This window comes from Lichenostomus cassidix, chromosome 17 (assembly GCF_008360975.1).
Source record: "Lichenostomus cassidix isolate B80296 chromosome 17, HeHo_3.0, whole genome shotgun sequence".
In the NCBI taxonomy this organism is placed as follows: Eukaryota; Metazoa; Chordata; class Aves; order Passeriformes; family Meliphagidae; genus Lichenostomus; species Lichenostomus cassidix.
In genome coordinates, this window is record NC_139497.1 from 4772029 (window position 1) to 4798294 (window position 26266).

The window sequence follows — 26266 nt, forward strand, 5'->3', positions numbered from 1 at the left end:
CCACACACTGAAGAAAGCTGCTTTCTTCAGGCACAGCTAATATTTAGCCACAAAACACCTTCATAAATCAATAAATGTGCACAGAACCCAAGTGGATTAAAAACAAATAAAACAAACCAAAAGTCTATTTCAATTTAATACACAGTTAATGCCGGGGTGCCCCACATCCTCCCCAGCCCGGGGGATCCCTCCCTGCACCCCGGTGGGACCCTCACTGGCCACTGTCACCCAGTTCATCTTCCCACCCCCCACATTTGGGGACTGATAGCGGCCAAGGCCGTCCAGAGTTGTGTTTGCTCTGGGATTTGGGACCTGATTGCCAGAGGTTGGTGGGACATCTTACCCCCCACGGGATCCTAACTCTGCTGCTGAGTCAGGGTCCGGCCCTGGGTGAAAGGAACAAAGCTGAAGGGCAGGGAGGTGTCTGAGAGGGAGAGAAGTGGTGCAAGCTCAGCACTCCCTGAGCCATGTGCCCCACCGATGGGGTGGGGAGGGACAGGAGGAGAAAAGACCCTGCGTCCCCTCCTGCCCCTCGGCTGCGTCAGTAAGGGTAGGGGGAGATGGAGATGAGGAGGAGGAAGGTGCTGGGTGCTCTCCGCCCGTCCGGGACCAGCGCCTGCACCTTGAGGCGGTGTGTGCCAGGCTGCCGCAGCGCCCGCAGCGTGGAGATGATGCCCTGGCCCTGCTCGGTGCGGAGGGCGAAGGGGCTGTCGGGGTCCTGTTCCAGCAGCCTGAAGACAGGGCGGTGGCGCAGGGCGGCGGCAGGGGTGAGGTGCACCACGTCCCGGCGGGCGGCGATGCCGAGGGGCAGGGGGAGCACCTGGTACTGCAGCGTGGGGGGGCCGGCCGGGCCGCAGAACGGGGGGCAGCGACCCACGCACAGCCTGAACGAGAGATGGGGAGTGTGGGTGTGGTGGGTGCCAGAGGACACCCAGGGCCGTGGTGACACGAGGAGGGCGGGATGGGCACCCCACAGCACGACTCACCCTGGGCTGGAGCCTCTCTGGTACCCGGCTGGGCACGGCACATCCATGCACTGGGCACCTCCACGGGTGTTGAAGCACATCTGGCTCGAGGCACACTGCATCGTGCCCTCTGTGCACTCATCTGTGTCTGCAGGGAGAGAGGGGACAGGGCTGGGGGTGCTGTGGTGCCCATGGCTATGATGGGGGGTGAATCCCCACCTCCCCACATCTGCCTGGACATTGAGGCAATGAGACATGAGCGTTCAGACCGCGGAGTGCTGAGTCTGGGAACAACCCTCCCAAGAAAAGAGAAAGACTTGCAGCCCCAAAAAGATGACAGCCAAGGCACCATGGGGACTGGGCACCCCCTGGGCACCTCTGCACTGACCATGGCAGGTTTTCCCGTTGGACAGCAGCCGGTAGCCAGGGGGGCAGAGGCAGCGGTAGCTTCCTGGGCTGTTCCTGCACTCGTGCTGGCACTGGTTCAGTGTCTGACACTCGTCGAGGTCTGTGGGACAAGAGGGATAAAGGCAAGATGGGAAGGATCTCTGGTGCCACTGCCTTGGGCCAAACTTGCTCTCCCCTCCCCAAGGCGCAAACGAAGTGGACAGGGCAGCAAGAGGCTCACAAGGTACCTTCGGGGACAAAGTGGCCTCTGACCTCCCTGCAGCACCCTTCCCCAGTGCACACTCACCGGTGCAGGTGCCATTCCTCCTGATGTAGCCCGTGGGGCAGGAGGGGCCTCGGGCACCCCTCCCTGCATCCTTGGCCACGCGGCGCACGGCGAGCTGAGTGTAGAAGGATCGTCCCCGCGGGCGGCTGCTCTGTCCCCGCCAGCGCAGGGCGGTGTCCTGGGGCACGCTGCCCTCTGTGTCCCCTCCATCGGTCCCTGCTGTGCCACACTGCCCGCCCGGCAGCACGGTCCTGCCAGCAGGGCACAGGCACTCGTAGGAGCCCCGCAGGTTGCGGCACTCAAAGGCACACGGTGGGGGGAACTGCAGGCACTCATTGACATCTGGGGGAGGAAAGAGGCGGAGAGCTGCAGCTAGATGGGTGAAACTGAGGCCGGAGTGGGGCAGGGGGGTGACCATGGCCCTGCGGCCAAGGATGTGTCCCCTGAGGGCCCAGCTCGTACCCAGGCATGGCCAGCCAACGCCCAGGGTGCGGTAGCCGGGAGGGCAGGAGCAGCGGTAGGACCCAGCAGCGTTCTGGCAGATCTGGTTGTAGCGGCAGGCGTGGGACCCCTCGGTGCATTCATCGACATCTGGGGAGCAGAGAGAGGACAGGGTGGGGGAAGAGGGAAGTGCCACCAGGTGCCCCTTGCCATCCTCATGCCCCCTCAGGAAGGGTCCGTACCAATGCAGTACAGCTGCCCAGGGTCCAGCATGAATCCCAGTGGGCACTGGTCTCTATCAGCCCCTGGGAATTGAGCAGAGAGAATGAGAAGGGACATATCACTGCAGGGACGTGGCCTTTGCACCCTTACAGACACCCAGAATTTACAAATCTCCATCCCCATCCTTAGGACTCTCCTGATTACCTGCATCGAGCGAGGCACGGAGCTGGAAGTGGAGCTCCTCCTTGGCTGGGTCATAGGAGGCTGTGATGGCTCTGGCGCGGAGGTGCTGCACCCGGGGGGGCTGTGGCCCCTCGGGGGGGTCAAACACGATGGTGTGATTGCAGTGGGCACGGACGAGGCGTCCATCCCGCAGGAAGCTCTGCACTGAGCCTCCAGAGAGCTGCCCTGCCCCTGTCCGCACATAGCGCTCGCTGAAGTCCTGGGGAGAGGCAGGGATGGGGTCAGGCATGGACCCTCCACGTTCCCAGCACGGGAGCTGTGGCCCCACAGGGATGATGGGCAGTGCCAGCACCTGCAGCAGCAGCACAGCATTGCCAAAACTCTCCGGCACGGAGCCACTGATGACACTGTCCAGCTGCAGAGCGCCAGCGCCATCCGCGCCCCGGGCAAGGTGAGTGACCCGCAGGAGCTCCCCTGCCGGGGGGAACAGTGAGCTCCCTTCAGGGGTCAGGGATGGTGCATGGGGGAGATCGAACCTCAGCTTCCCCAGGAGCTGACCAGGCTCTCCTGTCAGAGATCCCTCACCTGTGGCAAAGTGCAGCAGTGACTCGTGCTGGAAGGTGCCCTGGGTGAGCAGGAACCCGCTCCGGGCTGCCTCGCTGGCATGTGCCAAGGACCAGTAAATGGGGGCGATGATGGTCACCAGCACCCGCATCAGTGGCCCTGGGAATGGGGAGGAAAAGGTGTCACCATGGAGCCAGCACTCTCCTAAGGGGGCACCAGCATGTCCCGTACCTTCTTGCCCATAGAGCACAGATGTGGGTGCTGCTTTTGGGGGAAAAAGGAAATAAAAATCTTTCCCCCAAGATTTACATCTGACAGAGGTCAAAACCCTTACAAAGGTGAGGATAGAAATGTCCACCCACCTACGGCAGGTGGGATGCTGCCAATGCTGCTCCTGAGGGTGGTGGTGCCCGACTGAGAGTCACCCAGCACGCTGGCATCGAGGGTGGAGACACCAAGCTCATGGCCATTGATGACACCGACCAGGCTGCCCCGCACCTGGTGCAGCTCTCCTGGGGCAAAAGGGATGGGGTCAGGCAGCAGCAGTGGGACTGCACTCCCGTGGGAGAGCAGGGTGCTTCCATGACTCCCCTCTGCGTGTCAAGGAAATCTTGTTTCATGGAGGTGAAAGCAGCCAGAGCAAGGCAGGCAGTGTCCCTGCCTGGCTGCAGCACATCCCCAGAGACCCCATGGCTCTGGGCACAGTGCTGTGTTGACAGGGGATGTCTGTACCTCATCACAGCGACATGCACTGACACCCCAAACCCTGCTCAGGATCAGCCTAAAAGTTCTGGCAGAGCCCCAGGCCTTTGTTTGCTTCTCCAACTTGCCTGGCAGCGAAATGCCACCAGCCAAGCAAGGGCACACAGGGCACCTGGCACTTCCTCCAGCCTGGCTCTCTGCTCCCGAGGGGCAGCAGGGAAGGATGTGACTGTGCATTAACAGAGCCCCCGGGAGAGGGTGAATTAAATCATGGGCAACCAAGGCAGGAAGGCTGGGGAGAGCCAAGTGAGGGCTGGCGTGCAGTGGCTGCTCGGGCAAGGCTCTGTTTGGGCTCAGTCCTTCAGCCGAGCAGGGGAAGAGAGGACAGGACAAGGCAGAGTATGAATCAGGGGTTAGAACAAGCAGAGAAAGGCAATATCCCTCCAAACCACCGTGCTAGAGGTGTAACAGCACCACAGGCAGCCCCAGCCCCCCGAGACAGCCAAAGCCCCCAGGGCCAGGGGCAGACACCCACCTTGGACATCCAGGGAGGTGTGGGCGACAGCAGAGCCCAGGGCATTGCGGGCGACGCAGGAGTAGCTGCCGGCGTCACTGTGGGTGAGAGCGGGCAGGAGCAGGGTGGCGTTGGGCAGGACACGGGCGTGGCGACCCTCGGGCAGTGGCTCCCCATGCCGCTGCCACTCCACGGAGGGGGTGGGCTCCCCTGACACAACGCAGTGCAGCAGCACCTGCTGCCCAGCATGGACTGTCACCTCTGCTGGTGTCACTGCCACCACGGGGGCACCTGGGCAGGAAAAGGGATGCAGGTTGTGATGCAGCGTACCACCTGTTCTGGGAGTATTCCCCACTGGTCAGGGGTGGTTGGAGGGGCTGAGGAGTGACATGGTCTGCAGTCACCCTTAAAAGGAGGGTGCAGAGGTGGGCAGCACTCACTCTGCAGAGCCAGGGTGACAACTTTTGCTGCTCTGCCCGCGTCATTCTCCGCCACACACCGGTACTGCCCCGCGTCGGTGCTCTAGCAGGACCAACAGCATCAGCACAGCGTTTTGCTTCACCAGGAAAGGTCCCTGCAGTGTGCCAGCACCCCCCAGGCCCCGCTCACCCCCACAGCACGGATGGCCAGGGAGCCGTTCTGCAGCTGGCGCAGGCGCCCCTGAGCCACCAGCGGCACCCCGTCCTTGCTCCAGCGGATGAGGGGCTCCGGGTGACCCCGGGCATCGCAGTCGAGGAGGACATCACCTCCGGAGTGCTCCACCTGGTAGGTGCTGGCGTCCCCCTGTATGACGGGTGCCTCTGGGAAAGGGAAAGGGGTGGCAGAGGAGGGGTGCTGGCCGGGCACCCCAGTTTCCCTGCCAGCACCTACCTCTGACAGAGACGAAGGCAGTGGCCCTGATGGCACCGGCGCTGTTCTCGGCGTGGCAGATGTAGGTCCCGCTGTCCGAGGGTGTGGCTGCCTCCCGCCGCAGGGTGCTCCTCCCGCTCTGCCCCGACACACCATCTGCAGGGTGCAAACCCCCAAAAAGTGTGGATGAGGACCAGCCAGTTACAACCCCGCACAGCCAGACACGCTGGCACCCTGGGGACCCCAAATGCTGGGATGAGGGTGCCACCAGGATCACATTCTCCCCCAAGTTCAGTATCCTGTGCCCTGCCCAGGTACCAGTGACGAGCTGCCCGTTGGCCATCCAGGACACGCGGGGCTGGGGGCTGCCCACGGCGGCACACACCAGCTCCAGCCTCTCGCCCCGGCTCACGGTGATGTCTGTGGGCGGCTGGGTGAAGGTGGGCAGGGTGTGGATGGAGAGGGAGAGCCGGCGGACAGCCTTCCCAGCAGAGTTCACCGCGGTGCAGGAGTAGCTCCCAGCATCCCCTTCCTGCATGGGGATGAGAATGGGTGAGCTTCAGTCTGCGGTCCAGCTGCAGCCCTGGCTCACTGAGCTACAGCTCTGCTGGTTGTTGTTCACCCCAAAAGTCACAGTTTGGACAGGGACACCTTCCAGCCCACATTAGCAATCTCACACTGCCCCAATCCTCCAGCCTGTGGCAAAGGACTGCACGGGGCTGTAGCTCTGCCAGATATATTCACAAGCAGCCAAACGCCCTTCAGCAGCAAAAGTCTGCTGCTTTCCTCAGCACTCCAACCTCACAGCTGGCTCAGTGGCCCGAGGGGACAGTGCTTACCTGGACATCCCGCAGCAGCAGCTCCCCGGAGGGCAGGACAGTGGCCTTCCTGCCCCTCAGCAGGGCTCCCTCCCGGCTCCAGGACACGCGAGGCTCGGGGACACCACGGGCGGCACAGGGCAGCAGCACCTCCAGCCCCTCCAGGACCACCAGCTCCAGTGGGCCAGCAGCGATGACAGGGGGCACTGGATGGGGCAGCAGGGCAGGGATTTGCTCACACCTTGACAGCTGCGTTTCACTGCGAGGTGCTGGGGAAGGGGCTGAATAGAGGGTGAGCGCTGGGGCTCTGATCGCTGCTGTACCTTGCACAATGAGCCTGGTCCTCCCCGCAGCAGTGCCCGAGGGGTTGCGAGCCATGCACAGGTAGGTTCCTGCATCCTCTGGGGCTGCTCGGAGCAGACGGAGCTGCCCGTTGGGGGACACCTTCAGCCCAGAGCCTGTGGGGACGGCAGGAATGAAGGGCAGGATGGGGCAGCACAGCTAGGCAGGGCACGGATGGATGATGTGCAGGGACTGCTTCCCCCATAGAGGTGCCTCTTTCTGAGGAGTCTCCATGGAACAGCTCCAGCGGCTACCACACCACCTTGGACAGCAGCCAGGAGGACCCATGCACAGTGACACCCCACATCCTGCCAGGATGACTCCAACCCCCTGGCACCTAAATCTTCCCTCAGGTAAAGGCTGGCAGGTAATGTGGGCTCTGCCAGGCTCCTGCTCACCTCCAGTGATGCCAACACCATCCTTCTGCCAGGTGACCTCTGGCCGAGGGACTCCTGTGGCCTCACAGGACAGCACTGCACTGCTGTTGACCATCACCATCACCATGCCAGGCAGGGGCTTCAAGGCAGGGGGCTCTGTGAAGGGCAGGGAAATGCTACCCTGGGCAGAGGATGCAGAACCCCCAGCAGCAGGAGCCTGGAGGACACTATGCATACCATGCACCGTGAGCCACAGGTGCTTTCGGGCTGTGCCTGCAGAGCTCCGAGCAGTGCAGGTGTAGCGGCCAGAGTGTGCAGGCAGAGCCTGCCTGATCTCCAGGGCTCCTGGAAAACAGCAGGCACAGGGGGGCAGTGGGAGGGCTGGCAGGGACCCCCTGTCCCTGCTGGGGCTGTGCTGTACCTCTGGGCAGGATGCGATAGCCCCCTCCTCTGCTGCCCAGCTGAGCCCCCTCCTTGCTCCACGACACCGTGGGTGGGGGCACACCAGAGGCATAGCAGGTGAGCACTGCAGGGGACAGCCGGGTGACAACCACATCCGTGAGGTCATCAGCGATGGTGGGAGGCACTGGAGAAAAGAGGGAGAGAGGTGAGCAGGGCTCTATGGCAAATGCTGAAGGGGATTCTGTCCCTGTGTACATGGGCATGAGTATTTCTCTTCCTCTCTCGTCCACCCCCATGCCCTGTCCTTGAGAAGGGACCCGACCCCGTGGGGCTGGAGCATTCCCACGTCACACCTGAGGTGGTGACAGATCCTGGGAAAGCCACTCTTGCCCACCCCAGCCCCAGGAGCTCACCATGGACAGACACGAGGAAGACCTTTCGTGCCTCTCCAGCAGCGTTGGTGGCGATGCACTCGAACTGTCCCTCATCCTGGGGACGAGGGCTGGAGATGAGCAGCGACCCTAAGGACTGCAAACTGTGTGGGCAGAGCACATATCAGGATCACCCCTGTCCTGTGGGGGTCAGCAGGAGGAGCAAACCCCACCCTGCAGGGAAGCCCTTTGGTGTACAAGGTGGCAGATGCTGTGGGTACCTGTAGGCTCCAGGTGGGTGGTGCAGGTTCAGGGGATGGCCATCCTTCTCCCACCTGACGTGGGGCTCGGGGGACCCCCAGGTGTCACAGCCCAGCGTGGCCGGCTGCTGAGCCAGCAGGGTGAGGTTGGAGGGCCCAGGGGCGATGGCAGGAGGGACTGTGGGAGGACAGCAGCATGTCATTGCACTGATGAGAGCAGCCCTGCAGGAGGGTGAACCCAGGAGGGATCTGTCTGACTCTCTCACTTACCCAGGACATGGAGGTCCAGGCCTCGCCGGTCAGAGCCAGCAGGGCTGGATGCCATGCAGAGGTAATGCCCCAAATCCTGGACCTGGACAGGGTCAATTTGCAGGGAGCCTCCTGGCAGAAGCTGCAGCCTGAGGAGGGAAGAGCAAGTGAACCCTGTGGGGGCTCTGCATGGCCAGGCTGCCTCACACAGTGCCCAGTGGTTGGGAAGGTGACAAGTGCCATTGCAGCCACATGCAGCACGTGCCCACTGAGCTGGCGTGAGGACAGAGAACAGCTCTTCACAGGGTGATGGGCACACTAAAACACCTATTGCTGTGGAGGTAGCACGATCTGAGCACCAGCTCTTGGTGCCACCAACCCGCAGAGCCTCATACCTGTCACTGCCAGGAAGGGGCAGGAGCTGGCCATCCTTCCGCCACGTCACCCGGGGCACAGGCCACCCCTCTGCCCGGCACGGCAGCACAGCCGAGGTGTTCAGCAGCACCTTCACCTCCTCGGGGCCTGGCTGGATCTCCGGGGCCACTGTGAGACACCACAGCAAGTGCAGAACAAGGCTCGGGGATGGAGGATGCCGGCCCAGAGCAGCCCTGGGGGCTGGGCTCAGCCCAGCCCTGCCATCCCATCACCCGGCCATAGACACCCCATAATATCCCACATCCTTGATCTATGCAGGAAGGAGCTGGCACTCAGGGCCAGTCACAGCCCGTGGCAGGGCAGCACTCACCGTGAACCTGCACCCGGACCCGCGGGCCGCTGTCCCCAGGGGCGCTGGTGGCCCTGCAGCTGTACTCGCCGCCGTCTGCCGCAGCCACCGCCCGGAGCTGCAGGAAACGCCCCTGGGCCAGGATCTGCCTGCGGGCATCCTCCTGAAACCCCCGGGACACGCATCAGCAGCCAGCCGGCATCACCCCAGCGCCAGCCCGATGGTGCTGGTGAAGGCACATCCCAGCCCCTGCCCAGGACCATTCCTGGCTCTGCCCCAGGTACCTGCAGCACGGAGCCCTCCCGGCGCCACTCGATGCTGGGGTGGGGCTCAGCACCCTCCGGGCACTCCAGGAGGAGCTGTCCCCCTGCCACAGCTGTGATGATGGGGATCTCTCCAGCGCTGGCCGTGCTGGGTGGTGCTGTGGGACACATGCCAGGGGGGTCAGGGTGTGTCACATGCATTGCCACTCCCAAACTTGTCCCTATAAGTCATCCATAGACTCCCACTCTGCAGGACCACCACGCTGTGTTCCAGACCCCTCTTTTGGACCCCACACAATCCCAAAGGCTGCAGAGATGCTCTGTCTCTCTGGTCCCCCAAAGCTTGGACCATTCTGCAGCCCCCCCTCCACACTGCACTGTTGGGGTCACACTACCTTGGATGCTGACATGGAAGCTCCTGCTGTCCTCTCCCGCAGGGCTAGTAGCCAGGCAGTTGTACAAGCCAGCATCAGCCACCTGCACAGCCAGGAGAGGGAAGAATTGAGGCATGAAAAGGAAACCCAGGTAGGGAGAAAGAAGCAGAGCCCCTACCTCAGTGCTCTCAATGTGGAGGGTGCTCTCATTCCCCAACACCAGCGAGGGCCCTGCCAGCAGCCGTCCATCCTTCTCCCAGGTGACAGTGGGCATGGGGACACCTGTCACCACACAGGTCAGCTCCAGTGGGGTGCCCACAGCGATGGATATCTCAGTGGGATGGGACGCAGCCTCGACACGGGGTGGCTCTGCAAGGCACACAGCAAGGCAGGAAGGCTCATATCCCCTCATTGCTCCCAACTAATTGGCCAAGCTGCCCTTCCCAAATCCCAGGGGGATGACACGGACCCATCACCAGGAGCTGGAAGGCTTTGCTGACCTCTCCCACTTCGTTCACCACCAGGCAGGAGTAAATGCCTGCATCAGCCGGCCCCACGGCCACCAGGCTCAGCTGTGGGCCACCATGCACCTGGTCGCTGTGCCGCCCCAGGGGCTCTCCATCCTTCAGCCAGGTCACTGCTGGTGCTGGGGACCCGGTGGCTTCACAGGTGAAAGTGACATCGGAGCCCTGAGCCACCATCTGCTCCTCACTGCTTTTGGGGCTCTCCAGGACGGGGGGCACTGAGGAGGGAAGGGTTCCTTTTAGGGAGACTGTGGGAGCAATGTTGGGTCCCCCGACGCTGGGGGAGGGTTTGGCCATTCAGTGTGCCCTTCGAGCAGCCAGAGGTGGCTCAGCCTTGCTGCAGGATGCTCTGGGACTGTTCTCAGGCTGGTCCTGCTTTGCTCCATCCTCTCCAAGCCCACCCCAGCAGCCAAGGGATGGCTCAGGACCCTGCTTGGGAATGGGCTGCAATGCACACTGTGTGCTCTGCCGACAAAATCGGTGCCCAGGTTTCCCCTGCTCTGCCCTCCCAGCCCCCTGCCCCGTACCCTGTATCTGCAGGACGAAGCTGCGATTGGCCACCCCTGCCCGGCTGGAGACGATGCAGGTGTAGAGTCCAGCATCAGAGACCTGTGCCCGGGAGATCCTAACCCGTGGGGTGGGACACGGGGATGGGGAGGAGACATCAGCTCTGGGTGACCCCCTGCTCCCCAAGGTGACACTCAGCCACTCCAGGGTGCAGCAGTGGCCATGCCTTCATGCAAAACTGGCTACCAGCCCCAAAGCCTGTGGCTGGCCATTGCTCCAGGGTCAATTCTCACCGGAGGACGTGCCCAGCCGAGAGCAGGGTGACATGAGGGGACAGGCGGAGGGGCAGCCCATCCTTCAGCCAGCTCACGTGCAGCGGAGGTGACCCCCTTGCCCAGCACTCCAGTGTCACCACGGCGGACAGCACTCCACGGATCACCTCCGAGTCGTCAGCACCTCTCTCGATGGCGGGAGGGACTGGCCAAGGGGACAGAGGGGCTGATGGCGCTGTCGGGGAGGGGGGTGGCCCCAGCGCTGCCCCGCAGGTCCCAGCCCCGCTCACCCAGCACGTTCAGCGTGTGCAGCCGTGTGTCCTCGCCCAGGCTGTTCCGGGCCAGGCACGTGTACGCCCCGGAGTCGGCGGCTCGGAGCCCCTCGAGGAGCAGGGAGCTGCCATCCGGGGACACCCTGCGTGGGGAGGGGGTGACAGTGACCTGCGTGCTCTTCTCTAACGTGCCCATGGGGCAGAAGTGCTCTGTGCTCCTTTACAGCCAAGGATGAGGGGTTTGGGGCACATTGCAAGGTCAGGGCATCAAGCATGACCCTGCCAGGGTGACAGTGACCACACCAGGGTGACAGTGACCATCCCAGACTCCAGGACTTAACCCAGGATGATATTCTCTCAGCAAAGAGCTGGGATAAGTGCCAGACCAAGCAACAGGAAGAAGAAGCAAAGCTCAGCCTGTATTGCCTGGCAATTTTGCACATGGGGACCCTGAGCCCACGGGATGTCCCCCAGCCACACTCACCGGACGTGCGAGGAGGGCTGCAGCTGCAGGGGCTGCCCGTCCTTCAGCCACGAGATGTGGGGGGTGGGCTGCCCCTCTGCCCGGCACTCCAGCCTCACCCTGCCACCCTCCAGCACGCTGTGCTCACTGGGGTCCCCTGAGCTGCTGATCTGGGGGGCCACTGCACCGAGAAGAGAGGGGGGCTGAGGGAGAGGAGGGGGAGGAAGGCTCACCTCACAGAGAGAGCCCAGAGGGACCAGGCTGCCTCGGGGAAGCCCTACCTCGCACCAGCACCGTGAAGTCCTTGCGTGCCTCAGCGCCCAGCCCCTGTGCCAGGCAGGTGTATCGGCCCTGGTGGAAGGGCTGGAGGGGGCTGAGCTGGAGCTGAGCCCCCCCGGACACCAGACCCTGCTCGGGGCTCATCTCTGCAAGGAGACAGGGTGAAGGGGGCTGAGCAGTGCTCCTCCACTGAGCCCTCCCCATGCTCCTTGTGCTCCCCGCTTCCCACCCCCGGGACCCAGGTTTGGGGAAACTGTTAAAGCAAAGCAGGGTTGTTGAAGAGTTCACTGCTGGAGCTTTATAGGAGGAGCGAGCCACAGGTTTAGGGGCAAACCTCTGTCCCAAAAAGTACCCCAAGTGCTGCTACCCAGAGAGCTCATCCTCCCACATCCCTCCATCACATCTTGTGCCCACATCCCACTGCTTCAAGCCTCAGGAAGGAGCCTGAGGTCTCTTAAAAGCATGCAGGTAAAAAGCCAGACCCCTCTGGCTCTGTGCCCTCCCTGTGAGCCCCTGAGGGTCTCTTGCAACAGGATTAGAAGTTGGGAAACTGAGGCAGGGCTGTTTGGAGGGGAACAGCAGCGAGGTTAGGGTTAGCCCAGCACAGTGCTTCCCTGTACACACCCAGCGGGCTCCCGTCCTTCAGCCAGGTGACAGTGGGCACAGCCACACCAGTGACCTGGCAGGTCAGGACAAGTGGTGTCCCCATGTCAGCTTCCAGCGTCTCCTGCTGTGGGTCCTGGATGCCTGGGGGCTCTGAGGAGGAGGAACAGGGACAGGGATGTGAGACAGATTTGGGCTCACTGTCAGCTCCTCAGTGTGTGCTCTGGGCACAGAGCTCCTGGCTGAGCCCTCACCACTTACCATGGACGGTGAGGATGAAGCTCTTCTCATCCTGGCTGGCCACATTCAGTGCCACACACGTGTAGGTGCCTGAGCTGGAGAGCTGCAGGCGAGGGAGCTGCAGCACCCGTGAGCCTGGAAGAAATGCAGAGCAGAGAATCAGGACAGCCTGGAGCAAGACCAGGGCTGGGCCACCATGCCAGCAAGCTGACTGGTCCCCCAGCACCTGGCCAAGCTCCATGCAAAAGGAGTCGGGCCATGGAAGTCTCTCTGGGGTTCAAAGCCTTGCTGTGCCCAGCAGGAAAGGGCTCTGAGCTGCCAGGGAGCAGCAGCATGGAGGAGCAGCACTTTGCAGGATGCAGCCCTTGGTCCTCTCCAGAGGGGATCGCTCAGCAGTGTGTCATTAATGTGTCACAGAATCCAAAGCCTGAGCTTGAGTCCCACGTGTGGCATCCAAAAAGGGTCATTAGGGCAGCTAGAGCCGACCATCAAGAGCCAGAGCACAGGCGATCATCCTTGCTCATCCCGACGTACCTGAGGTGACAGTCACCTCCTCACTGAGCTGCAGGACGTGGCCATCCTTGTACCAGGTGATCTCTGCAGCCGGGTGGGGTTGGATGTCACACACAAGCGAGACACTGCCGTTGACGATGCCATCGACTCTTTCAGGGTTTGCACCCACACTCCAGGGAGCTTCTGCTGCAGTGCACCCCAAAAGACAGGGCCAAAGGGGAGCCATCACTGTGGAGGTCAATGTCTCCCCAGGAGGAAACACCCACTGAGCCTCTTGCCTGCTAGGAGCCTGCAGCACCTTGACCTCCTCTCACAGGGCAAGTGTGGCCAGCATGAGGGGACAGAGGCAGCCATGCAGCTCCATGCAGGAGACTCCAGTTGGTGGAGGGAGAGGAGGAGGGGAGTAAATCAGTGACCCAGGGAAGGGGAGATGCCTTACCCTGCACAGCAAGGGCAAAGTGCTTCTCAGCTGAGCCAGCCAGGTTCTCAGCCACGCACGTGTAGCTCCCGCTGTCACCTGCCTCCACCATTGCCACCTGCAGAGGGGGACAAGAGCCCCACTGAGGGGAACTGTTGGGACTCCAGTGGGGACCTTGGTGAGACCAGGGCAGCCTCCTTCGGGAGGGAAGAGTGCCTCTTCCCCTCCATCTTCTGTCTCCCATGTCCCTCCCTGACATGGACACCTGCTCAGGGGGACACCAACCTGCAGGACTGTGGCACTCTCCAGGAGCTGGTGCCTTGGGCCAACCTCTATGGGGAGATCATTCCAGAGCCAGGACACTGTGGGCTCCGGGTGCCCATCAGCTTCACACTCAAAGCGCACGGTGCCATTGGCTGTAGCTGTCACCTCCTCCACCAGGTCCTCTGTGCCACCACAGATGGTTGGAGCAGCTGGAAGCAGGTGGTTATGGAGCTGCTGTGTGCCTCCATCCGATGTCCCCCCATGCCTGTACTCACTCAGCACCTCCAGCTCGTAGTGCAGGCGGTCCTGTCCCACAGCATTGGCAGCCTCGCAGGTGTACCTTCCCTTGTCCTCCTCCTGCACCGCCTGCAGCTGCAGCACTCGGCCCCCTGCAGCACAGGGCAGGCGTGGGGCAGGGCACAGCCAAGGCTCTGTAGGATATTCCCCCCAGCCTCGCCCAGCACAGACCTCTGCACAGCCCCAGTGGCCTCAGAGGTCCCAGGGGTTCTGTGTGTGCTGTCAGGAATGAGGGGATGGAATCCAACCTCCTCCATGCTGTGGATGCTCTCAACCCACAGTGCTGCTGCAGGATCACCCCTCAAACCCCACAGTGGGGTTCACACCCATTACCCATTACCTTGCAGCATCAGCACCCCTGGGCCAGGGGAGAGGGGCTCCCCATCCTTGTACCAGCTGAGCTGGGGGGGTGGGATGGCGCTGGTGTCGCAGTAGAGCGCGGTGGGCTGGCCGAGGACAGCCTGGCGGTGCTCTGTCACCTCCCCATCCTGGTCCTCCTCCCGGTAGAAGATCTCAAGAGCTTCTTTGGGGCTTGTCTGCTGCTGGAAGATGGGGGGCACTGCGGGGACAGGCTGTGGTCAGTGTGGGGAACAGGACATGGACCCCCCAGTGCAACCACAGCATCTGCCCTGACTGCAGCTGAGGAGATGCTCTTTTCCAGCATCCATAAACTTTTCTCTTGCTCACCCTTCTCTGCTGTCACAAATGACCCCTGAGGACCCCTGCTCTTGCTGAGACACCCCCTGGGTGCTGCCTTTCCACCCAGGCCTTACCTTGGACGTGCACAATGAAGTCCCTGTCATCTTCACCCACAGCATTGGTGGCCACGCAGGTGTAGTGCCCCGAATCCGAGACACCAGCTGGTTCAATCTGAAGGACCTGCCCCTCACTGAGGATCTGGAGGTGTTCAGAGCTTGCCAGGAGCTGCAGGGAAGAAACAGAAGGGTAGGAGGATGACTACACACCCAGGAGTGGGGCACAGCCCAGCCAGCCATATAAAGGGTGTTTTCCCACCCTATCCACCTGGGACAGTCCCCAAAGCCAGCAGCTTCCCTGGTCACAGCTGGCACCTCACCTGCTTGTCCTTGTACCACCGGATGGTTGGCTCAGGCACAGCCCAGGTCTCACACTCCAGCACCACTGTGCTGTTCACCTTGGTTTTTACCTCTTTCACAGCAAATTCCCCCAAAGGATCCTCTCTGGCAATCCAAGGAGGAACTAGAGGAGAAAGACAAAAGGGGGGGAACAAAAGGGAGGAGAGCAAAGGGGAGTGGCCCTGGCCCAGTTACAGTGGTGAAGTCACTGCAGGAATTAATGACTTCATCATGGACATGATGAAGGACATGGGACATCATCAAGGACACGGGGAGCTCCCTCACCCAGGACCTTCACAGCATAGTTCTTCACAACCTCCCCATCCTCACTGGCCACAACGCAGCTGTAGGTGCCTGTGTCCTCCTCCTGGGCATTCAGGATCTGCAGTCCTTGGCCACCTGGGCAAAGGAGGTCTCCTGAGTTGGTCGCTGCTCATAGGCACAGCTCTGCCTCCCCATGCAGCACCTGAAGGCATCTCAAGGGACCTGCTGAGCACCTGCAAGCCTGGCTCAGGGGGGCCTAAAGCTCTTCCAGAGCTCAGTTCCAGGCTTATAAAAACCAGCACTGAGGAGGCTCTCATTATCAGAGGATGCAGCACTTGGAAGAGCAGCATCCACCTGCTGGCCTCAGCCCTCAGGTCCTGCAGGATGACTTCTCCCCATCCCACCATGCTGGACCCCAGCCAGACCAAGAAAGGCCCCACTCCCACTCCCCAAGAGCCACTCATGCAGAGCTAGGGGACAGCAGCACGGTACCAGAGAGCAGGAGGACGTTTCTGGATGCTTTGAGAGGAACCTCATCCTTGAGCCAGGTGATGTTGGGAGATGGGTATGGCAGAGCCTCGCACAGCAGGGAGATGGGGTTGTTGATGATCACTGTCACTTCTTCTGCAGCAGCATCATCTCCAGCAAAGGCAGGACTGGCTGCAGAGATGTGGTTGTGCGGCAGATCAGCATTAGCTCCCACTTTGGCCTCCCAGAGCTTCATCCCCCACCACAGAGCATGATCCAAATTCAGAATGTGACACAGCATGTGCCAGCTTCAGACTCTGCCCTGTCCTGCTGCCCTCCAAAAACACAGCTGACACACAAAGCACAGTCCCACTTCCTACAGACCACCACCAGAGGTGAATCCTGCACTAGACAGGCATTTTTGTTTTCCCAAGAGGTCTCATAAAGGCTTTGGGATAGGTCCATGCCACATTTTGCCTACAGGACTAAGGGATCCTCCCCATCTACTTTGGGCAGGTGATTGAAATCCTCTAGGTCTGCTCACACCTGAGGCTCTGCCTGCATCCAAAGGCATCTCATACCCAAAACATCCAGCAGGTAGTGCTTGCTCTGATTTGCCACAGAGTTGGAGGCCACGCAGGAATAACGACCAGCATGGGACAGGGAGGCTTGGGGAATGTGGAATAAGGAGCCATCAGGGGAGATGGAGAAGGTGCCAGGGAGAGGTTGGTTGTCCTTCAGCCAGGTGATCTTAGGTTGTGGGTTGCCTGTGAGGGATGGAAAACAGGTTTTGGCCTTTGTGTAAAGTTTTCCATGCGTGAGCACAGCCTGGCTGGGGTCACTGTCAGAGCTTTTCTGGAAAGCAGGGATATCAGCCCAAATCAGAATTATCATGATCTGGATCAGGTTTTTAAGGGCTGCTGGATGAGCCAGCAAGAAGAAAGAGAGCTGTCCTGAGTGGGAGGTGATTAATTATTCCCATCACTACAGGAGACATGAGATTAGAGGAATTCTAGCTCCATTTGGGAAGGATTGGAGCTCACACTGTGGAACAAGCTCCCCACGTGGGCGTCCCCTCCCCAGCGCTTCCCGGACAGCACAACTGCAAAGCCAAGAACCATCCCAAAAACCTCTGCAGCCCATTTCAGCTGTTCTGTGTCTCTGACTGGAGACATCCATTTGCTCCATGCCCCAAGGCTCAGCTCTGCCCCTGAGCCCATCTCCCACCTGCTTGTGTCACCTCCCTTCCCCACTTGATGCTCACCTCCAGCCAGGCAGGACCAGGTTACAGGGTGACCCTCGGGCACTCTGAAGGTGTCTTCTTCTTCTGCATTCTCAATGTGGGGAGGAACTGGGAACACAAGGCCCCAGGGGCTTCAGCAGCTGGCCAGCTTGGCCTCTGAGCTCACATCCTAAGGACTCCAGCACACCCTGTCTTAACTCATGTCTGCTCCTGCAAGGGTGGAGCTCTGAAACCCCACCAGCAATCCTGCAGCAGACTGGATCCTCCTTACCTAGGACCTCCACGTAGAAATGCCTCCTGGCCTCCCCAGCTACGTTGCTGGCCAGGCAGGAATAGTGACCACCATCCTGGGCTCGTGCCTGGGTCAGCCTCAGTAGCCAGCCCCCTGGAAGCACAGAGCAGAGAGGCCTCAGGGCCCTGATCCAGGTACCAGCACATCCCAGCAGAGCTCCTGGGGGGCTGGACCCCATTGAACTGTGTTGGGGGAAAACAAGCCCCCAAAGCACTCATCCCTCACAGCACCCAGAGCTCTGACCTGAAAGCACGTGTGTGTGCTCGCTGGGGGTGACAGGAGAGCCACCCCAGAACCAGGTGACAGTGGGCTGGGGAATGCCAGTGGCCTCGCAGGTCAGTGTCAGGGATCCTTGCAGGGGAACGCTGACATTGGTTGCCAATCCTGATCCTTGGACGAACTGAGGAGGAACTGGGGGTGCAGAAAAAGATGGACATCTCTTTGAAAAGCAGCCAGGATATCAAAGGAGCAAAGCAAATAGGGAAAAACTGGGTGAACCTGGCTTTTCCCACCTTCCTGCTTTGTCTGGCTTTAGGACACAAACCCATAAGGACAATTAGCGTCACCTGGAGATGGTGACTTTGAGGGGGTTGTGGGACAGGTGACCCACAGCAAGTGGCACTTCCCTGCACACTTGAGGCCAGGCTTACAGGTGTCACACCGAGCTGGCCACACAGCCTGAGCCACCTCAGACCTTTTATAGCTCAAGTGGCCTTGACCCATGAGGTTTCCCCAAGCCCTCTGGGTAGCAGAGGACTTCATATGAAATGATCTGCTGTGATGGCTCTGGAAAGAAACTCCTGCCCAATGGACCCAGTTGTGCAGCTATTCCTGAAGTATAACCCTGCTGTGCTGGATTGTCCAACATCTACTCCACATCACCACCCTCCAGGTCCTGCCTGTACCCACACCCCCAGCCACATCCCACATCCTTACCGTGCACCACAACATCAAACTCCCTCTGCTCCTGCCTCTCTGCATTGGCCACCAGGCAAGTGTAGCGTCCTGCGTGGGCCACCTGTGCGCTGGGGATGTGCAGCCTCCTCCCTTGCTCCGTGAGCAGGATTCTGTCCCCACTGGCCACGGGCTGCCCGTCCTTCAGCCACATCACCCGGGGTGGAGGTGTCCCCACAGCCTCACACTCCAGGACTGTCTCACCAGCCTCGATGACAGAAACCTTCCTCAGGGCATTGCTGCTGCCCTGGGCTCTTGGCAGTGCTGTGGGCAGAGGGACATGGGGAGAAGTGATGTGCAGCAACTCCCTTGGCTGTGCAGGAGTGGAGAGGCAAAGCTGGCCCAGGTAGCAGCATCCCTTCCAAAATATCCAAGGTGCCAGACAGTGGCTTTTGGTCCCAGCTGGACCTTGCACTGAGAGAGATCACAGCACCCAGCCCCACAGGTCTTTGGGCCCTCGAGCTCACCGTGCACCTCCAGGTGATGCTCCTTGCTGCTGCTGCCAGCAGTGTTCCTGCACTCACAGGTGTATGTCCCCTTGTCCACCAGCTGGACCTTCTCCATGTACACCACGTTCCCTCCTGGGGACACCAGCTTTGGGCTCCCTGGCTGGGTGGAGAGAGGCTCACCTGTCCAGGGAAAGGGGCAGCAGCTTCCCCTCAGGCTCCCAGCAGGACAAATTCCCACACAGAAGCTGAATAAACAGCTCAACAAGAAACACTCCTTGTTCCAAGGAGACCAGCACTGGGGTCAACACGTGGGGAGGGATGAGGCTGAGGAACAGAGCCCTACCATCCTTCCACCAGCTCAGGGTGGGCAGGGGGATCCCATGGCACTCACAGACCAGCTGGACAGGCTGTCCCTCCAGCACGGACACAGCCTCAGGCTCTGCTGAGGAGAAGGATGGAGGCACTGCAGGGATGAGAGGAGCAGCTTGTTGATGGCACCAGACAAGAGGAGAAGGGCAGCTCCTCACTGGAGCTCCATCCTGCTGAATACACCCCATCTGCAGCTCTGCTGGGTGCCACAAAAAAACCAGTGACAGTGACACCCTCCTGCCCTGGCTCCATGTGGAAGCAATAATCTTGTCATCCAGCCAAGTGAGGGATGATTTTAGTTGCACGTGGCCAACAGCAGAGGATGACCAAGCATCCCACAAACAGGCCAAGGTCAGGTTGGCCAGGCACAGCCTTATTAGGCAGCCCTGCTCACTGAGAAGGTTACCCAACTCTTTCCATTATCAGATGCTGTTCTCAGTTGTTCATAAATACAGCTGGCTGGAAAGTGGTAACTCCTTCCCATGAGGGATATCAGTTTGGAGAAGAAAAGCTCCAACACCCAGAAACCCTTGAAAAACAAAAACAGCAGAACCCAAACAATCCACCCGGGCCAGGACGGCAGACGTGCAAACATTTCCCTGGGAAGGGATTTCAGGAACAAGCCCAGACCAGGAGAACTGGATCTTCTCCACTCCCTGGCCACCTGCCTGCAGGACTTCCACCAACTGGCCCAGAGCACCCCTGAGAAAAGCCAGACCCTGGCTCAGCCCCCAGCTCTGTGGACATGCTGAGTGGTCTGGGAAGCTGCAGGGATGCTTGGATCAAGTGAGAAAAAATGCCCAGTGCCCAGCTTGGCAGTAGCCCAGGAGTCACCACTGACTCCTGGGGGGTCAGAAATGTCACCAGGCACACAGGGTGCCAAAGGGACAGGGTGGGGAAGTGACCCAATAATGGGGACCTGGCAATACCCATCCATGGAGTTGTGGCTTTCTAGGACATTATTTGGGATGAACACAGGGGATGGCATGACTGGAATTGCAAATGAAGCAGGGGACAGGGGTCTGCTAGAGCCATCTTCCAGGGATGTGTCCCAAGGGCTGGGACAGCCCCACGGGTCCCTCGCTCACATGAGAGATTCCAGGGGGGAAGCATCCATCTCTCACTCACCAGTGACCTGCAGGCTGTACCAGAGCTCAGCCACACCAGCCACACTGGAGGCCACACAGCGGTAGCTGCCAGCATCAGAGAGCTGGGCATGAGGGATCTCCAGGAGCTTCCCATCCTGGGACAGGGTCAGTCCTGCTCCAGCTGAGAGCTGCTCATGGCCCTTGTACCAGGTGATGTCTGGAGGGAAGCAGGGAGCTGAGCTGTGAGGAGTGATGCTGCTGCCCCCCTCACCCAGGGAAAACCCCAGGGATCCATGAGCAAGAGCTGAGGGACAGGATTGACTCACCGGGAGCAGGCAGCCCCGAGGCCAGGCATTCCAGGGATGCTGTGCTGTTCTCTGGGATGGCCAGATCCACCGTGCTGGGTTCGATGTTTGGAGGCACTGCAACCCAGCACCACTGTCACCAGCTGTGTGTGACCCTGGCTGTCTGCAGCCCACCCCACAGCCGGGCTCACTGACTGCTCTCGACATACACTGAGTCCTGACAGAGCAGCAGCCAGGGGACACAGCTTGGTCCCTGCTCTGGGAGGGGACCACATCACCAAATGCTGCCACTGCTGATCTCCGAGCCACCCAGCAGGTTTGTTTCCTGCCCCAATGAGACATTCATCCTTCCCAAGCAGGAATCTGCACTCCCTGCCTGGTTTCTCACCTGGAATTTCAGAGGGACATCCTTCTGATGGATGGGAAATAGGGCTGGGGGAAGACTCACCACCAGGAATCACCTGGATTTACTGTGATGCCAGTGGCCATCAGCTCTCAGCCTCATCAACAAAGGACAAGATCCCAAGGGACACATCTAGCAAACCTACATCTACCAAAAATCTGGGCCAAGAACACCCACCCCTTCAGCCAGCCACATGCTTCCCAATGCATGGGATGGATAGCAGATGCTGCCCCAAATTCTGCTCTCACCATGCACCGAAACCTGCACCTCTGCCTGGGCCTGCCCTGCCCAGTTGCTGCCCTGGCAGACGTAGAGCCCTTCATGACCAAGCCCCACTCGGGTGACCAGCAGGGTCCCACCATCCTCAGACACCACCACACCGTCCTGCTCGTCCAGTGGGTGTCCATCCTTCAGCCACCTGCAAGGAAGGGGACAGGCAGCAAGTCCTTGGTCTGTCCTGAGCACCCTCCCCAAATTTCTGCTCACTAAAGGGGTGAGCTGTGGGGTGCTGGCATCAAGCACTGTCCCCTTGCCACCTGGAACGGGGCAGGCAGTGCCCAGGTTGTTGAGCAGAGGGCACCAGGGACAAGGAGAAGGAATGGATGCCTCCCACCCTAAGGAACACCCCAAGACAGAGGCCCCTGCCACCCATCCTGGGAACACGGGCAGCAGCCAGCACTCTGCAGTACTCACTGGATCTGGGGTGGGGGGACACCCATGGCATGACAGTGAATCCTCAGGGAGGTGTTGGCAAGAGCTGCAAGGTGACTTTCCCCATCACCAATCCACAGCTGGGGGGGAGCTGGGGGGAGAGGAGACCTCAGGCTGGGAGCAGCCTCTGACTTTTGCCCAGGGATGTGGGAGCAGCAGAGGGTTTGGGGGTTGCAGGACCCCAGTGGTAGATCATGGCCATGGGAGGGGTGTGTGAACCTTGGACGTGCAGGCTGTAGCTGAGCGAGGTGTTCCCTGCAGCGTTGGTGGCTGTGCAGGTGTAGAGGCCAGAGTCTGTCACCTGGGGCTCAGCCAGATGGAGAGATCCCAAAGGGAGGACACTGTGCCTAGGGACAGGGGAACAGAGAAACTGGGTGGGAGGAACAGCCATGCCATCCCTCACCTACACTGAGAGCTCACCATCACCGTGGGACAGCCAAGAGAAAGTCACCAGGGACATCTCCCATTTGAAGAGAGTGGCAGAGCTGCCCATGGGGGTGAATCCCCTCTGCTCAGCCCCTGCACGAGCTCAGCATGAGGCAGCCATGAGCCCAGGGGGCTGAAGGAGGATGGGGGTGCCCCCAGAGCAGTCCCTGCAGCTGGAGCTGGCCACACTCTCCCTCCCAGCCCCATCTGTGCTCCACAGACATAACATCATCTCAGCCCACGGCTGCAGGCTCCTCGTGTGCTCCCATCAATCACCCAGCATGGACAAGCCAGCTGAGATGTGGGGAGCAGCACAACTCAGCCAGGAGCCACAGCAAACCAGACAACAACAACAACCCCCAAGCAGAGCAAAACCAGGATGCCTTCCTTCTTCCCCAGCACACAGCAATCCTCAGGTACAGGGAAGGAAGAGCTTAACCCAAAGACTGGGGCTGGTGACATTAGCACCATGCTGGTAGGGAATCCCTAATGTGCTGAGAAAGCATTGGAAGACCAAGACACCAGATAACCTGGAGAATGATTGGATATGTGTTTATCTTCTCATCAAATCACATTAAATGACTGTCCCGTGGCTGCCATCAGCTTCAACACCATCAACAAATCTATTTGTCCCTCCAGAAGTCACTCACTGGAACAGCACTGGCCCAAAACCCCTCATCCCAGTGCAGACAAAGCCACCACTGGGCTAAAAACTGTATCTCTGCCCAAGAAGCATTAAGCCCTGGTCCAACACTTCCCCCAGGGATCCACCATCCCCAGGCACCTCCTTGACCTTGTGAGAGCACAAGGCAGGAATGTGCAGGAAGGCAGACAGACAGCAGGGTGAGAAGCTGCACTGGAGTTGCCTTTCCTTCCCAACCCCAGCCCTGTGTCCAGGGTAGGCACGTGAAGGGCTGGAAGCAGCTGCTCCATCCTAGCAGATGTTTGGATGATGGAAAACAAGCCTGGTGCTCTCCAAGGAGCACAGAGCTAATGCTGTAACGCTTGGCTGCCTCAGCTCCTGCATTGAGCATTGCCCACATAGTGCCAGGGATGCCCTTCACATCTCCCTGCCAAGCAGCCAAGTCCCTTCATGGCCCTCACATCCCTCTGAGGAGACAAAATCCCAGGAGATTGTGGAGCCCAGCACCCCCTGCCCTCCTCACCTCCTGCTGGAGAGAGGCAGTGGCTGTGACTCGTGGCTCCACACCACCAGGGGAGGAGGATATCCTTCAGCCTCGCAGGGCAGGGTGATCTCCTGGCCCAGCACAGCCAGGATGGTGACAGGGTCTGATGCCTGTGATCCATTCACGCTGATCCTGGGCTTTGCTGGATGGAGAGGGAGCACAGCTGCTGCAGGGACACTTCAGGTGCCCCACAGCCCTCACCACTTCTCTTCCCATCCTGCAAACCCATCTGGCACCAGGATAGGTGCTCTAAGGAAGCCAGGAGTGTTCCTAGGTCATGCTGTCCCTGCCAGTCTCCTCTGGAGCAGTCCTGGGCACTCACTGCTGATGGAGAGCTGCGTCTCCCGGCTGGAGAATCCTGCAGCATTGGTAGCTGTGCAGAAGTAGGTGCCAGCATCCCCAGGGGAGGAGGAAGGGATCAGGAGGGTCCCATCAGGCTCCAGGTGGTAATGTGGGCTCAGTGAAATGGGCTCGGTGCCCTACAGAGGAAAGGGAAGGGAGGAAGGCAGAGATTCTTCTACGAGCTGGCAAGACAAGGGCTCTGGGCCCATCAGAGCAAGCCATGTTCTCATCCCAGCTTGCCAGGGCACTTGGTGCCACCTCCCTGGGCAGCCACAGCCACACTGGAGAGCTACACCTCTTCAAACACATTGCTCTGCACCCAAGGGTGGCCCCAGCCTGGCTGGCTGCCCGTCCATGTCACCTACCTTTGCCCAGGTGACAGCAGGGGGAGGCACACCGGTGGCATTGCACGGCAAGGTGACAGTGGCTCCCTCGGTGGCAGTGACCAGAACAGGGCCAGGCTCAATGCTGGGAGGAACTGGGAAGGAAGAGAAGCTCCTCATCCTGCATGGCCAGGGCCACATCCACCCCAGGGAGCAGAGCACAGACAACCTGCCCCTGGTCACTGCGGGGTGGGGACACCCAGCTGCCTGTCACTCACCGTGGATGACCAGGGACACGTCCTGCCTGTGTGAGCCGAGGGCATTAGTCACCTCACAGGTGAATGTCCCTGCATCCCCTGGTGATGCCTGATCCACGTGGAGGCTCCCATCAGCCTGGATGGAATAGCGCTCATCTGGGGCTACCTGGACATGGGGACAGCAGAAAGCAGGACAGATGGGGGAATTAAACATCAACATCTCCCTGTGTCTTTGGGGCATATCCAGAAATGGATCCCTGAGCAACAGGAATATCCTGATGTGGAGATAAACCCATGTTGCCCTCCCAACACAAATGCTCCCTTGGATTCTGTCACCATCAGCAGTTGGGGCACCCATCCTGCAGAGGAGGCTCTGCCACAGGGTGGGTAACCAGCCACCCACCATCCCAGCAGGCATGAGAGTCTCACCATCTGCCCATCCTTCAGCCAGCGGCGGGCTGGGAATGGACTGCCAGCCAGGACCACACAGGGCAGCGACACTGGCTGGCCTGGGAGCACACGGACCTCGGGGGATGCAAGAGCTATTTCTGGGGCTGCTTGAAAGAGGGAAAGGGAAGCAATATTAGTCAGTGATAAACTCACCAGGGACACTCAGGAGAATGGATCTAGATCACCTTTCTTCCAAGATCCAGATCCTGGCTCGGCATAAGCCAGCTCCGATTTTCCGCTCCCCCAGAAATTTGGGGATATTCACTGCAGTTTGGGTCAACGTCAGGACATGAAGCCAAGGAGGGCTTGGGAGGGCATTGCCCAAACCCTGCCCTGGGGCTTCTGAGCATTCACCATGGCCAGCTCAGGACCAGAGACTGCTGCTCGGGTCTGCCACTCACTCACTGCCAGCACAGCTGGGATCGATTCACCAACCAAAGAACAGAAAAACCAACCCTGTCCAGTGACTGTGAGCTTGACCTCTGCACGGATTTTCCCAAACTCATTCTGGGCTTCACAGATGTAGATGGCTTGGTCATCCAGCGAAGCACCTGGAGCACAGTGGGGAGAAACCTGAGCTTGTTGGGGCTGGAGATCCCAGAGCAAGCTCCAGGATGGGTGACACCACCCTCCCCTGCCCCAGCACCACCTCCAATGGGGAACAAACCCTGCAGCGCTGGAGGCTTGCAAGCTGTTAGAGCACAGCTAAGCTTGCACAAGTTAAAAATACAAATAAATGTGTGCACACTCAGCTCTTACTGTCGATGAGGAGCTGGGCAGCCTCCAGCTGGCTGGAAACACCCCGTGGTGCCTGCCAGCCCACAATGGGCTTCCCGTCCTGCCGGGACCAGGTGACCTGGGGCAGGGGAGATCCCTCCACGTGGCACAGCAGGTTCACACTCTCCCCAACCTCGACCTCCACATCTCCCAGGGGCTCAGGAAAGTGGGGGGCAGCTGGAGGACAGAGCAGGGGGAAAGGAGCTCAGGCAGGTCCAGCATCCCATCCTCCCCACAGCCGAGCCTGGGGAAGGGATGAGGCTGTAAAATCCATGACCCAGGTGCCCTGGCAAGTTACAAGACTGACTTAAAGCATTTGGTGCTTTTCCAAAGCTGTCAGAGCCGTTGCAGTTCCCATCTCTTCCAGTTACACTCATCACACCCTGGCTCAGCAAAATCTCTTGCACTTTTCCACCTTTAACTGCTCTAAACCCTACTGCCCTCACCACAGAGCCTTCCCTCTTCCTCCTCATGTACTTTCATCCTTTCTGCCTTCAGCAAAAGCCCTGAGCACTGGTCAAGACACCTGGATTTTCAGACACACAGAACTCAGCCCCACCTCTGCCTAATCCCACTGATTGCCCTTTGCATCCCCAGTTGTGTCCCAAGCCATCGTGTCCCCATGCAATAACACCTGCAGTGTCTTCTGCCCCTTGGCGAGCCTCCTGCACCTTCCCAAAGCTTGGGAACCCTGCAGAGACTTACACCCGACGTGCAGCACGGTGCTGTCGAAGGCTACGCCAGCCTGGCCGAGTGCCTCACAGCCGTAGCGCCCTGAGTCCTCCTCCTGCACTGCCTGCAGCCGCAGCACGGCGCGCTGTGTGCCAGCCGGGAACGTCGCCACCGCCTGCTCCCCTGCCCCGAGAGCCCCACATCAGCACCCCACATGCCTCTGGGGGTCCCTCGCGATGTCAGGCCA

General features: G+C 60.2%; 1 protein-coding gene across 2 annotated transcripts in view; it reads right to left on the minus strand.

The window, feature by feature from the left end:
* Positions 1-118: 118 nt before the first annotated feature.
* Positions 119-26266, minus strand: part of HMCN2 (hemicentin 2) — a 32670-nt gene continuing 6522 nt past the window's right edge. The window contains exons 15-79 of one of the 2 annotated variants that reach the window (XM_085077009.1): positions 26053-26202; positions 25330-25524; positions 25026-25121; positions 24550-24674; positions 24142-24286; positions 23906-24018; positions 23521-23677; positions 23178-23340; positions 21805-21932; positions 21568-21676; positions 21123-21292; positions 20493-20588; positions 20207-20383; positions 19053-19172; positions 18728-18889; positions 18243-18524; positions 17550-17717; positions 17286-17399; positions 17036-17122; positions 16353-16538; positions 15796-15963; positions 15325-15438; positions 15021-15163; positions 14719-14869; positions 14286-14504; positions 13924-14037; positions 13670-13857; positions 13406-13502; positions 12988-13149; positions 12475-12588; positions 12235-12366; positions 11613-11756; positions 11353-11512; positions 10887-11011; positions 10618-10801; positions 10345-10442; positions 9763-10035; positions 9472-9662; positions 9315-9396; positions 8941-9077; positions 8678-8819; positions 8328-8475; positions 7954-8081; positions 7705-7861; positions 7466-7587; positions 7072-7236; positions 6888-6995; positions 6672-6806; positions 6255-6389; positions 5953-6137; positions 5432-5645; positions 5135-5269; positions 4874-5064; positions 4705-4786; positions 4286-4555; positions 3411-3560; positions 3070-3207; positions 2837-2958; positions 2506-2743; positions 2322-2384; positions 2101-2229; positions 1660-1980; positions 1354-1473; positions 987-1113; positions 119-884 (exon numbers count right to left, since the gene is read on the minus strand). In XM_085077009.1, coding sequence (XP_084933135.1) covers positions 542-884; positions 987-1113; positions 1354-1473; positions 1660-1980; positions 2101-2229; positions 2322-2384; positions 2506-2743; positions 2837-2958; positions 3070-3207; positions 3411-3560; positions 4286-4555; positions 4705-4786; positions 4874-5064; positions 5135-5269; positions 5432-5645; positions 5953-6137; positions 6255-6389; positions 6672-6806; positions 6888-6995; positions 7072-7236; positions 7466-7587; positions 7705-7861; positions 7954-8081; positions 8328-8475; positions 8678-8819; positions 8941-9077; positions 9315-9396; positions 9472-9662; positions 9763-10035; positions 10345-10442; positions 10618-10801; positions 10887-11011; positions 11353-11512; positions 11613-11756; positions 12235-12366; positions 12475-12588; positions 12988-13149; positions 13406-13502; positions 13670-13857; positions 13924-14037; positions 14286-14504; positions 14719-14869; positions 15021-15163; positions 15325-15438; positions 15796-15963; positions 16353-16538; positions 17036-17122; positions 17286-17399; positions 17550-17717; positions 18243-18524; positions 18728-18889; positions 19053-19172; positions 20207-20383; positions 20493-20588; positions 21123-21292; positions 21568-21676; positions 21805-21932; positions 23178-23340; positions 23521-23677; positions 23906-24018; positions 24142-24286; positions 24550-24674; positions 25026-25121; positions 25330-25524; positions 26053-26202 — 10007 coding nt within the window. In that variant the 3' untranslated portion in view covers positions 119-541. Of the gene's footprint in view, positions 885-986; positions 1114-1353; positions 1474-1659; positions 1981-2100; positions 2230-2321; positions 2385-2505; positions 2744-2836; positions 2959-3069; positions 3208-3410; positions 3561-4285; positions 4556-4704; positions 4787-4873; positions 5065-5134; positions 5270-5431; positions 5646-5952; positions 6138-6254; positions 6390-6671; positions 6807-6887; positions 6996-7071; positions 7237-7465; positions 7588-7704; positions 7862-7953; positions 8082-8327; positions 8476-8677; positions 8820-8940; positions 9078-9314; positions 9397-9471; positions 9663-9762; positions 10036-10344; positions 10443-10617; positions 10802-10886; positions 11012-11352; positions 11513-11612; positions 11757-12234; positions 12367-12474; positions 12589-12987; positions 13153-13405; positions 13503-13669; positions 13858-13923; positions 14038-14285; positions 14505-14718; positions 14870-15020; positions 15164-15324; positions 15439-15795; positions 15964-16352; positions 16539-17035; positions 17123-17285; positions 17400-17549; positions 17718-18242; positions 18525-18727; positions 18890-19052; positions 19173-20206; positions 20384-20492; positions 20589-21122; positions 21293-21567; positions 21677-21804; positions 21933-23177; positions 23341-23520; positions 23678-23905; positions 24019-24141; positions 24287-24549; positions 24675-25025; positions 25122-25329; positions 25525-26052; positions 26203-26266 lie in introns of both variants that reach the window. The other variant, XM_085077008.1, reaches the window with a different exon arrangement.